At 46.6% G+C, this 13,645-nt stretch overlaps 1 protein-coding gene across 1 annotated transcript in view; it reads left to right on the forward strand.

Annotated features, from left to right (window-relative positions):
• Positions 1-12,057, forward strand: part of LOC144503445 (X-ray repair cross-complementing protein 5-like) — a 292,714-nt gene extending 280,657 nt beyond the window's left edge. Inside the window, exon 21 of the mRNA XM_078227765.1 lies at positions 11,643-12,057. Within this exon, the coding sequence (XP_078083891.1) occupies positions 11,643-11,657 (15 nt within the window). The 3' untranslated portion in view covers positions 11,658-12,057. The remainder of the gene's footprint in view (positions 1-11,642) is intronic.
• The last annotated feature ends 1,588 nt before the right edge of the window (positions 12,058-13,645 follow it).

The raw sequence follows: 13,645 nt of genomic DNA on the forward strand, positions 1-13,645 counted from the left end.
TCCTTAATCCTGCTTGCCAAGGGCTTTCCATGACCCCTTTTAGCCCTCCTAACTCCTTCCTTAAGCTCCTTCCTATGTTCTTTATATTCTTCAAGGGCAAATCTGTCCGAAGCCTTTTAGACCTTACGAATGTTTCCTTTTTCTTTTTGACAAGGCTTATAATATCCCTCGTTATCCAGGGTTCCCAATACTTGCCACACTGATCCTTCTTCCTCACAGGTACATGCCAGTCCTGAATTCCAATCAATTGACATTTGAAAGACTCCCACATGTCGGATGTTGATTTACCCTCAAACAGCCTCCCCCCCAATCTACACTCCAGATCCTGCCTAATGTCCCTACACCAATTTGCTCCACTAACTAGTGCCCCCACACCAATCCGATGCATACTACCTGAATCCACACCACGACATCCTGCTCACCACAACATAAAACACCCACAAAGAATAAAAAGTGACCCCATCCATGGGCGGCACGGTAGCACAGTGGTTAGCACTGCTGCTTCACAGCTCCAGGGTCCCGGGTTCAATTCCCGGCTCGGGTCACTGTCTGTGTGGAGTTTGCACATTCTCCTCATGTCTGCGTGGGTTTCCTCCGGGTGCTCCGGTTTCCTCCCACAGTCCAAAGATGTGCGGGTTAGGTTGATTGGCCAGGTTAAAAATTGCCCCTTAGAGTCCTGAGATGTGTAGGTTAGAGGGATTAGCGGGTAAATATGTGGGGATAGGGCCTGGGTGGGATTGTGGTCGGTGCAGACTCGATGGGCCGAATGGCCTCCTTCTGCACTGTAGGGTTTCTATGATTTCTATGATCCCACCAGTTCTGGGAGTCCCGTCACTCCACCCACCCTAACAGGCACACGCCGGAGACGAAAGTGCCACCCTTCAACCTACCCACCAACATCCCTATCAGGAAACCACCAGGACTTTTTTTTCCCACCGCCTGACCTCAGTAGCCCACCTACTACCCCCTCAGTAGTCCATCCACTAACAAAACCCTTCTCTCTCACCTTCCCCCCCCCCCCCCTGAAAAAACAGAATCTGACTCAGTAACAGACACAAAACCTTCCCAGCCATGAAACCCCCAAAAAACAACTCTCCAACACACACACCACTTGGACATCCATCCCAGCCCCTGGAAATGCGTAAACCCCCGACCTAGCAGCCCCCTCCTCCTAATACAACCTCAACAACCACCCCTCCCCAATCACCTAAAATACGACAGAAGCAGACCATCACCCTGTTTTCCCTTGTTCTTTCTTCCCCCCCCCCAACCTACTACTCTTTTGCCACGTGGGGGTACCCCCACTCACCACTCCACACGAGAAAAAACTAACACGAATAATAATATATAAGAAGAAAGAGGTCTAGGAGGCAAGAAAGCAACAAACCACAAGATAAGGGCAAGGCATCATAGGGAACAACAAGGGTTGGATGTGAGCCGAAAGAAAAGTGGCAGAGCACGAAGAAAAGGGGACATGTCCTCTCTCTGTCTCACCCCAAAAATCTCCACACCCTGCCTAATGTTGGTGCAGTTAGTCTTCCCCCAATTTGTCCAAGCATCACTCTTGCCGTTATCCGCCAGCGCCTTAAAACTTATGGAAGGTAACTAAGTGTGTAGATGAAGGTAGTGCAGTTGATGTCATATACATGGATTTTAGTAAGGCTTTGATAAAGTCCCCCACGGTCGGCTTATGAAGAAAGTAAGGATGTGTGGGATAAAGGGAAGTTTGGCCGATTGGATAGGTAACTGGCTATCTAACAGAAGACAGAGGGTGGTGGTGGATGGAAAATTTTCAGACTGGAAACTGGAGTGCCACAGGGATCAGTGCTTGGTCCTCTGCTATTTGTAATTTTTATAAATGACTTGGAGGAGGGGGCTGAAGGGTGGATCAGTAAATTTGCTGATGACACCAAGATTGGTGGAGTAGTGGATGAGGTGGAGGGCTGTTGTAGGCTGCAAAGAGATATAGATAGGATGCAGAGCTGGGCTGAAAAATGGCAAATGGAGTTTAACCCTGACAAATGCGAGGTGATTCATTTTGGTAGGACAAATTTAAATGTGGATTACAGGGTCAAAGGTAGGGTTCTGAAGAATGTGGAGGAACAGAGAGATCTTGGGGTTCATATCCATAGATCTCTGAAGGTTGCCACTCAAGTGGATAGAGCCGTGAAGAAGGCCTAGAGTGTGTTGGCGTTCATTAACAGGGGGTTGGAGTTTAAGAGCCGTGGGGTTATGCTGCAACTGTACAGGACCTTGGTGAGACCACATTTGGAATATTGTGTGCAGTTCTGGTCACCTCACTATAAGAAGGATGTGGAAGCGCTGGAAAGAGTGCAGAGGAGATTTACCAGGATGCTGCCTGGTTTGGAGGGTAGGTCTTATGAGAAAGGTTGAGGGAACTTGGGCTTTTCTCTTTGGAGCGGAGGAGGTTGAGAGGAGACTTGATAGAGGTTTATAAGATGATGAGGGGGATAGATAGAGTGGACGTTCAAAGACTATTTCCTCGGCTGAATGGAGCGGTAACTAGGGGGCATAACTATAGGGTTCATGGTGGGAGATATAGGAAGGATGTCCGAGGTAGGTTTTTTACTCAGAGAGTGGTTGGGGTGTGGAATGGACTGCCTGCAGGGATAGTGGAGTCAGAAACTTTAGGAACATTTAAGAAGCTATTGGATAGGCACATGGAGTACTTCGGGATGTTAGGGAGGAAATAGCTTGATCGGGGTTTCAGACAAAGCTCGGCACAACATCGTGGGCCGAAGGGCCTGTTCTGTGCTGTACTGTTCTATGTTGCTTTGGAGAAAGGCAGAGGTGTGACTGGTGACAGGATTTTTGGGGTAAGATTTAATTTAACGTACTTTTTCGCGGGTGTTATTTATTTAATTATTCTTACATTTTGGCGCGAAATCGGCAGTGGCCGCGAGGTTTACTGGGAGGGTCAAAAGTTGTATAAAAGTCAGTTAGTTGGGGGGATAGTCCTCTTTGTTGCTTTGGAGAAAGGCAGAGGTGTGACTGGTGACAGGATTTTTGGGGTAAGATTTAATTTAAAGTACTTTTTCGCGGGTGTTATTTATTTATTTAATTATTTTTAAATTTTGGCGTGAAACCGGCAGTGGCCGCGGGGTTTACTGGGAAGGGTCTTTTGAGTTTTTTTTAGTGCACGGGAGGTTTAAAAGGCAGGCCCCACTATCTAACGGGCAGCGCTGGGAGCGGGCAGCGGAGTGAGAGGGAGCTGAATGAGAACTGAGGGGCTTTGGCTCATCGGGCTTAGGCAGAAAGGGCGAGCAGGGGTGAGTTTCTTATTTTTTTAATTTATAATTTACTTTTCTCTGTGTACCTTGGAAGAAAGGGTGAAATATGAGTGTTAAGCCAGTGTGTTGCTCGCAGTGCAGTATGTGGGAGGTCCTGGAGGCACCTGGCCTCCCGGACATCCACATCTGTGAGGGGTGTGTCGAGCTGCGGTTCCTGAGGGCCCGTGTTAGGGAGCTGGAACTGCAGCTTGACGATCTTAGGCAGGTGAGGGAGAATGAGGAGGTGATAGACAAGAGCTATCATCAGGTGGTCACACCAGGGCCACGGGAGGAGGCCAAGTGGGTGACAGCCAGGAAGGGTAAAACATGGGTGATTGAGAGCACCCCGGTGGAAGTGCCTCTACATAACAAGTACTCCTGTCTGAGTACTGTTGGGGGGGACAGCCCATCTGGGGGAAGCAGCAGTGGCCGTGATTCCGGGGTGGAGTCCGGCCCTGTAACTCAGAGGGCTAAGGAAAGGAGGAGGAAGGGCGGTATTAATCGGGGACTCGACAGTCAGGGGGACGGACAGGCGATTTTGCGGAGGCAGGCGGGAGTCTTGCATGGTGGTCTGCCTCCCTGGGGCTGGGATCCAGGATGTCGCTGGGCGAGTCCCAGAAATCCTGAGGTGGGAGGGAGAGGAGCCGGAGGTAGCGGTACATATTGGTACCACTGATGTGGGTAAGAAGGGGGAAGGGAACATGAAAAAAGAGTATAGGGAATTAGGGAGACAGCTGAGAAGGAGGAAAGCAAAGGTAGTAATCTCGGGATTGCTGCCTGTGCCACGGGAAGGTGAGGAAAGGAATGGAGTGAGGTGGAGGATGAATGTGTGGCTGAGGGAATGGTGCAGGGGGCAGGGATTCAGGTTCCTGGACCATTGGGACCTCTTTAGGGGCAGGTGTGACCTGTATACTAAAAACGGGTGGCACTTGAATCCCAGGGGGACCAATATCCTGGCAGGAAGGTTGGCTAAGGCTACTGGGGAGAGTTTAAACTAGATAGGTTGGGGGGAGGGGATCAAAGTGACGTGACTGAGAGTGAGGAAGGTAGCTCGCAAACAGAGAAGGGTTATAGGCAGTGCAAGAGGGCAGGTGGACTGGGAACAGAGAAGGGGAGAGGTCAGACCATAGGATTGAGATGTGTCTACTCTAATGCCAGGAGTATGTTAGTAGCGCTTCAACAAACCGGGTCCAGATAAAGGCTGGCATAAAGACACTTTGTCTGAATGCACGAAGCATTCGAAACAAAGTAAATGAGTTGATGGCACAAATCCATACAAATGAATATGATCTAGTGTCCATCACAGAAACGTGGTTGCAGGGTGACCGGGACTGGGAACTGAATATACAGGGTTATCAGGCATTTAGGAAGGATAGACAGGTAGAAAAAGGAGGTGGGGTAGCTTTAGAACATAGAACATAGAACAGTACAGCACAGAACAGGCCCTTCGGCCCACGATGTTGTGCCGAGCTTTATCTGAAACCAAGATCAAGCTATCCCACTCCCTATCATCCTGGTGTGCTCCATGTGCCTATCCAATAACCGCTTAAATGTTTCTAAAGTGTCTGACTCCACTATCACTGCAGGCAGTCCATTCCACACCCCAACCACTCTCTGCGTAAAGAACCTACCTCTGATATCCGTCCTGTATCTCCCACCACGAACCCTATAGTTATGCCCCCTTGTAATAGCTCCATCCACCCGAGGAAATAGTCTTTGAACGTTCACTCTATCTATCCCCTTCATCATTTTATACACCTCTATTAAGTCTCCCCTCAGCCTCCTCCGCTCCAGAGAGAACAGCCCTAGCTCCCTCAACCTTTCCTCATATGACCTACCCTCCAAACCAGGCAGCATCCTGGTAAATCTCCTCTGCACTCCTTCCAGCGCTTCCACATCCTTCCTATAGTGAGGTGACCAGAACTGCACACAATATTCCAAATGTGGTCTCACCAAGGTCCTGTACAGTTGCAGCATAACCCCACGGCTCTTAAACTCCAACCCCCTGTTAATAAAAGCTAACACACTATAGGCCTTCTTCACAGCTCTATCCACTTGACTGGCAACCTTTAGAGATCTGTGGATATGGACCCCAAGATCTCTCTGTTCCTCCACAGTCTTCAGAACCCTACCTTTGACCCTGTAATCCACATTTAAATTTGTCCTACCAAAATGAATCACCTCACATTTATCAGGGTTAAACTCCATTTGCCATTTTTCAGCCCAGCTTTGCATCCTATCTATGTCTCTTTGCAGCCTACAACAGCCCTCCACCTCATCCACTACTCCACCAATCTTGGTGTCATCAGCTTTGTTAATAAAGGATAATATCAGGACGGTAGTGAGAGACGACATAGGCTCTAAGGAGCAAAACGTGGAATCGTTGTGGGTGGAGATAAGGAATAGTAGGGGGAGAAAGACACCGGTAGGCGTGGTCTATAGGCCCCCAAATAATAACTTAGAGGTGGGGAGGGCTATAAACAAGCAAATAATGGATGCGTGCAGAAGTGGAACGGCAATAATCATGGGGGATTTTAACCTACATATTGATTGGTCGACTCAAATTGGATGTGGAGGGCTTGAGGAAGAGTTCTTGGAATGCTGTCAGGATTGTTTCATTGAACAGTATGTTACCAAACCTACGAGAGAGCGAGCTATCTTGGATCTGGTTCTGTGCAATGAGACAGGTAGGATTAAGGATCTTCTTGTGAAGGATCCTCTTGGGATGAGTGATCATAATATGGTGGAATTTCTGATACAGATGGAGGGTGAGAAAGTAGGGTCCCAAACCAGTGTCCTCTGCTTGAACAGAGGGGAGTACGATAAGATGAGGGTGGAATTGGCTAATGTAGACTGGGCGAGCAGACTGGTAGGTAGGACAGCTGAAGAACAGTGGAGGATTTTTAAGGAGATTTTTTAAAGTACTCAGCAAAAATATATTCCGGTGATAAAGAAGGACTGTAAGAAAAAGGATAACCGGACGTGGATAACGAAGGAAATAAAGGAGAGTATTAAAATAAAATCAGATGCGTACAGAGTGGCCAAAAATAGTGGAGAATTAGTGGATTGGGAAAGCTTTAAAGAAAAACAAAGAACGACTAAGAAAGCGATTAAGAAAGGAAAGATAGATTATGAAACTAAACTAGCACAAAATATAAAAAATGATAGTAAAAGTTTTTACAAGTATATAAAAAGGAATAGAGTGGCTAGAGTGAATGTTGGACCCTTGGAAGATGAGAGGGGGGATTTAATAGTGGAAAACAAGGAAATGGCTGAGACTTTAAATAAGTTCTTTGTGTCGGTCTTCACGGTGGAAGACACAAATAGTTTGCCGAATATTAGAGATCGAGAGTTGGTGGGAGGGGAGGTCCTTAATACAATTACTGTTACTAAGGAGGTGGTGCTTGGTAGACTAATAGGACTGAAGGTAGACAAGTCCCCGGGCCTGGATGGAATGCATCCCAGGATACTGAAAGAAATGGCTGAGGTAATAGCAGATGCGTTGGTAGTAATTTATCAAAATTCGCTGGACTCTGGGGTAGTGCCGGCTGACTGGAAAACAGCTACTGTTACGCCGCTGTTTAAAAAAGGAAGTAGACAAAAGGCGGGTAACTACAAGCCGGTTAGCTTAACGTCCGTAGTTGGGAAGATGCTAGAGTCCATTATTAAAGAGGAAATAACAGAGCACCTGAATAAGAATGGTTCGATCAAGCAGACGCAGCATGGATTCATGAAGGGAAAGTCGTGTTTGACGAATCTACTGGACTTTTATGAAGATGTCACTAGTGCGGTTGACAGAGGGGAACCGGTGGATGTGGTGTTTTTAGATTTCCAGAAGGCGTTCGATAAGGTGCCTCACAAAAGGTTGCTGCAGAAGATTGGGGTACACGGAGTTAGGGGTAAGGTGTTGGCGTGGATTGAGGATTGGCTATCTAACAGGAAGCAGAGAGTTGGGATAAATGGGTGCTTTTCTGGTTGGCAGTTGGTGACCAGTGGCGTGCCGCAGGGATCGGTGCTGGGGCCTCAATTGTTTACCATTTACATAGATGATCTGGAGGAGGGGACTGAATGTAGGGTATTCAAGTTTGCTGATGACACGAAGGTGAGTGGGAAAGCGAATTGTGTGGAGGACGCGGAAAGTCTGCAGAGAGATTTGGATAGGCTGAGCGAGTGGGCGAGGATCTGGCAGATGGAATATAACGTTAGCAAATGTGAGGTTATCCACTTTGGAAGAAATAATAGTAAATTGGAATATTATTTAAATGGAGAAAAATTACATCGTGCGACTGTGCAGAGGGACCTGGGGGTCCTTGTGCACGAATCGCAAAAACTCAGTCTGCAGGTGCAGCAGGTGATCAAGAAGGCGAATGGAATGTTGGCCTTTATCGCGAGGGGGATAGAATATAAAAGCAGGGAGGTCTTGCTGCAACTGTACAAGGTACTGGTGAGGCCGCAACTGGAGTACTGTGTGCAGTTTTGGTCCCCTTATTTGCGAAAGGATATATTGGCCTTGGAGGGAGTGCAGAGAAGGTTCACCAGGTTGATACCGGAGATGAGGGGTGTAGCTTATGAGGAGAGATTGAACAGATTGGGTCTGTACTCGTTGGAGTTTAGAAGGATGAGGGGTGATCTTATAGAGACATATAAGATAATGAAGGGGCTGGATAGGGTAGAGGTGGAGAGATTCTTTCCACTTAGAAGGGAAACCAGAACTAGAGGGCACAGCTTCAAAATAAGGGGGGGCCGGTTCAGAACAGAGTTGAGGGGGAACTTCTTCTCTCAGAGGGTAGTGAATCTCTGGAATTCTCTGCCCATTGAAGTGGTGGAGGCTTCCTCGTTGAATATGTTTAAATCACGGGTAGATAGTTTTCTGATCGATAAGGGAATTAGGGGTTATGGGGATCAGGCGGGTAAGTGGAACTGATTCGCTTCAGATCAGCCATGATCTTGTTGAATGGCGGGGCAGGCTCGAAGGGCCAGATGGCCTACTCCTGCTCCTATTTCTTATGTTCTTATGTTCTATGAATTATAATCACTGTTTGATCACCTGGCTGGGCTCATTCCCCAGTACCAGGATTAATATGGCTCCTTCCCGAGTTGGGCTATTTCATATTGTTTCAAGAAACTCTGAAACTCTCAGTTCCTGAAAGTGAGTGCAAGTAAAGGCCAACAATATTTGGAACTTATAAATGGGGCTTGGAGTAAAGCAGTGGTATGTTTCTACAAAGCATTGATTATCATTATGTGAAGTTTGGGTGCCTCACTATGAAAAGGACATTAAAACCATAGGCTGCAGACACTGTGGATTCAGTGTAGACTGGAGATGCCAATGGAGTAAAGAAGTCAACACTTGAGAGATTGAAAAAAGATTATAAAAATAATGAATAGGTTTAATCGTGAACAGGGAAAGACTTTTCAGTGATTACTGTCTGAGTGAACAATTTAAAATATTAAGATACTAAGGACAGAATTAGGAGAAATGAGGAGAATGTTTCTGAGTTTGGAATATTTGACCATAGGGAGCAGTTGAACCAAAGAACATTACATCATTTAAGGGGAGATTACCTAAACCTTTGGTGAAGAATGAAATATAAGCCTATGAATAGAGTGAGGCAGTAAGATTAGTTTGAAATTGATACTGGGCAATGGGGAGAGAACAGCGCAGTGGGATTATTTTCCAGTTGATATTCGGCTGTGTGGGGAAAGCAGGAAGTGGAAATACAATTCTGAGAAGTTCAGCCGTGCTATTTTTGGACATTTTGTTTCTAGGCTGTGATCTTATTTCGCTTCCAGTAGCTGTTTAAGATCATTTATTATCTGGCAGAGATTGTGCCAGGATGTGTGTGTGATGTGTGGACAAGATCTGGACAACAAGATCTGGACATATCCAGGCTTGGGCAGACAAGTGGCAAGTAACATTCGTGCCACACAAATGCCAGGCAATGACCATCACCAATAAGAGACACTCTAACCACCAGCCCTTGACATTCAGTGGTGTTACTTACCACATAAACACAGTGGCTACAAGAGCAGGTCAGAGGCTAGGAATACTGCAGCGAGAAACTCACCTCCTGACTCCCCAAAACCTGTCTCATCATCTACAAGGCACAAGTCAGGAGTGTGATGGAATTATCCCCACTTGCCTGGATGGGTGCAGCTCCAACAACATTCAAGAAGCTTGACACCATCCAGGACAAAGCAGTCCACTTGATTGTCACCACATCTACAAACATCCACTGACTCCACCACCGATGCTCAGTAGCAGCAGTGTATACTATCTACAAGATGCACTGCAGCAATTCACCAAAGATCCTTAGACAGCACCTTCCAAACCCACGACCACTTCCATCTAGAAGGACAAGAGTAGCAGATACATGGGAACACCACCACCTGCAAGTTCCCCTCCAAGCCACTCCACACCCTGACTTGGAAATATATCACCGTTCCTCACAGTCGCTGGGTCAAAATCCTGGAATTCCCTCCCTAATGGTAAGGGCAACGAGGGATAAGAACAAACAAAGAACAGTACAGCACAGGAAACAGGCCCTTCGGCCCTCCAAGCCTGTGCCGCTCATTGGTTCAACTGGACCATTCTTTTGTATCCCTCCATTCCCAGACTGCTCATGTGACTATCCAGGTAAGTCTTAAACGATGCCAGCGTGCCTGCCTCCACCACCCTACTTGGCAGCGCATTCCAGGCCCCCACCACTCTCTGTGTAAAAGACGTCCCTCTGATATCCAAGTTATACCTCGCCCCTCTCACCTTGAGCCCGTGACCCCTCGTGATCGTCACCTCCGACCTGGGAAAAAGCTTCCCACTGTTCACCCTATCTATACCCTTCATAATTTTGTACACCTCTATTAGGTCTCCTCTCATTCTCCATCTTTCCAGGGAGAACAAGCCTAGTTTACCCAATCTCTCCTCATAGCTAAGCCCCTCCATACCAGGCAACATCCTGGTAAACCTTCTCTGCACTCTCTCTAAAGCCTCCACGTCCTTCTGGACGCAGTACTCCAAATGTGGCCTAACCAGCGTTCTATACAGCTGCAACATCAGACTCCAGCTTTTATACTCTATACCCCGTCCTATAAAGGCAAGCATACCATATGCCTTCTTCACCACCTTCTCCACCTGTGTTGCCACCTTCAAGGATTTGTGGACTTGCACACCTAGGTCCCTCTGCGTTTCTATACTCTTGATGGCTCTGCCATTTATTGTATAACTCTCCCCTACATTAGTTCTTCCAAAATGCATCACTTCGTATTTATCTGGATTAAATTCCATCTGCCATTTCTCCACCCAATTTTCCAGCCTATCTATATCCTGCTGTATTGTCCGACAATGTTCATCGCTATCCGCAAGTCCAGCCATCTTCGTGTCATCCGCAAACTTGCTGATAACACCAGTTACACCTTCTTCCAAATCATTTATATATATCACAAATAGCAGAGGGCCCAGTACAGAGCCCTGCGGAACACCACTGGTCACAGACCTCCAGCCGGAAAAAGACCCTTCGACTGCTACCCTCTGTCTCCTGTGGCCAAGCCAGTTCTCTACCCATCTAGCCACCTCTCCTTGTATCCCATGAACCTTAACCTTCTTAACCAACCTGCCATGAGGGACTTTGTCAAATGCCTTACTGAAATCCATATAGACGACATCCACGACCCTTCCTTCGTCAACCGTTTTTGTCACTTCCTCTAAAAACCCCACCAAATTTGTACGGCACGACCTCCCTCTTACAAAATCATGCTGTCTGTCACTAATGAGATTGTTCCGTTCTAAATGCGCATACATCATGTCTCTAAGAATCCTCTCCAACAACTTCCCTACCACGGACGTCAAGCTCACTGACCTATAATTACCCGGGTTATCCCTGCTACCCTTCTTAAATAACGGTACCACATTCACTATCCTCCAATCCTCAGGGACCTCACCTGTGTCCAATGAAGAGACAAAGATTTCCGTCAGAGGCCCAGCAATTACATCTGTTACATCTGGATGGGCAATAAATGCTGGCCAGCCAGTGACGCCCATGTCCCACAACTGAATAAAAAAAAGGACAGTATCTTTATCCCTGCACTTGTTCCATCAAAAGTACCATTGCCTTAATCTGCAATCACAATAACATCAGTTTTGGTGGCATTTGCAATTCCAGTTTTCAAATAAATTGAGAATAAAAGGAAATGGAATGTGACAGAAATGTGAGACGGATGAGAATGAGGAATTCTAAAAAATGAACAGTAGCCAAGGAATTATATGGCCAAGGACAGGTCAACTTTGGGTCCAGCACTGGCTGTTTTTTACCCAGTCCTGTTTTAATGTTTCTTACTTGTATCTTATTTTTACAGCTTGATATGATGTAAGGTGAACCTGCCTAAGTGGAGGAGTGGACAGAGACGTGGGAACTAGAAGAAGAAAAAGTCATGGGTTCATGACTGCGCAAGCTTCCAGAATGTTTCTACTGATCTTTTACACGATAGATTTTGTCAGATTGTTCCTGCAGGTCTCCGCACATGCTCAGGTGGTTCTTTGTTCATCAATCCAACATGAAAATAAAAGCTAACTTGATCTTAGACAATGATTTCCTATACCGGTAATGAAGACAGCAAATAGAGGAATGGGGAATGAATGAAACTAATATGGTAGAATAGAAAATATCTAAATTTTATACTAATGAAGGAGAACAAGATTAATAAAGCTGTTAGAATAGTGAAAAAACATATTCACAGAAACACAAGAAATCGGAGCAGGAGCAGACTATATGGGCCACAGCCATTTGGCTGTGATGACACAGAGTAATCACATGACCATCCTCCCTGCCATTTATGGAATCCCTACCGTGCAAAAGGAGGCCAGTCAGCCCATTGAGTCTGCAATGACTCTCTGACAGAATACCTCACCTAGGCCCACCCCTATCACTGTAACCCGTTGCTTTTACCATGGCCAATCCCCCTAATCTACACATCTTTTGGATACTAAGGGGCAATTTAGCATGGTCATTCCACCTAACCTGCAGATCTCTGGACTGTGGGAGGAAACCAGAGCACCTGGAGGAAACCCACACAGACACGGGGAGAATGTGCAAGCTCCACACAGACAGTGACCCAAGCTGGGAATCAAACCCAGGACCCTGGTGCTGTGAAGCAGCCGTGCTAACCACTGTGCTACCGTGCTGCCCTGGAGCAAGAGGAGGCCACTCAGCCTCGTGACCCTGCTCTGCCATTTATTAAGACCATGGCTGATCTGATTGTAACCTCAACTCCACATTCCCACTGACCCCCAATCATTCCCCTGCTTATCAAGAGTCTATCAAGTGCTACCTAACACTCAAAGACTCTGCTTCCACCACATTTTGAGGAAATGTTCCAAAGACTCACTACCCTCTGAGAAAATAAAATCCTCATCTCTGTCCTGTTATTTAAGAAGGGTAGGAAGGATAACCCGGGTAATTATAGGTCGGTGAGCTTGACGTCCGTGGTAGGGAAGTTGTTGGAGAGGATTCTTAGAGATAGGATGTATGCGCATTTAGAAAGGAATAAACTCATTAACGATAGTCAGCATGGTTTTGTGAGAGGGAGGTCATGCCTCACTAACCTGGTGGAGTTTTTTGAAGAAGTGACTAGAATTGTTGACGAGGGAAGGGGTGTGGATGTCGTCTATATGGACTTCAGTAAAGCGTTTGACAAAGTCCCTCGTGGTAGGTTGGTGCAAAAGGTTGGATCTCATGGGATAAAGGGGGAGGTGGCTAGATGGGTGGAGAACTGGCTTGGTCACAGAAGACAGAGAGTGATAGTGGAAGGGTCTTTTTCCGGCTGGAAGCCTGTGACTAGTGGTATTCACAGTAAGAAGTTTAACAACACCAGGTTAAAGTCCAACAGGTTTATTTGGTAGCAAAAGCCACACAAGCTTTCGAGGCTCGAAAGCTTGTGTGGCTTTTGCTACCAAATAAACCTGTTGGACTTTAACCTGGTGTTGTTAAACTTCTTACTGTGTTTACCCCAGTCCAACGCCGGCATCTCCACATCATGACTAGTGGTATTCCGCAGGGCTCTGTATTGGGACCTCTGCTGTTTGTGATTTATATAAACAATCTGGAAGAAGGTGCAACTGGAGTGATCAGTAAGTTTGCAGACGACACGAAAATGGCTGGACTTGCAGTTAGTGAGGAACATTGCCAGAGGCTACAGAAGGATATAGATAGGCTGGAAATTTGTGCAAAGAAATGGCAGATGGAGTTCAATCCAGATAAATGCGAAGTGATGCATTTTGGTAGAACTAACGTAGGGGGGAGCTATACGATAAATGGCAGAACCATAAAGGGTGTAGATACGCAGAGGGGCCTGGGTGTGCA

The sequence above is a fragment of the Mustelus asterias genome, chromosome 14 (assembly GCF_964213995.1).
Source record: "Mustelus asterias chromosome 14, sMusAst1.hap1.1, whole genome shotgun sequence".
NCBI classification, from domain to species: Eukaryota; Metazoa; Chordata; class Chondrichthyes; order Carcharhiniformes; family Triakidae; genus Mustelus; species Mustelus asterias.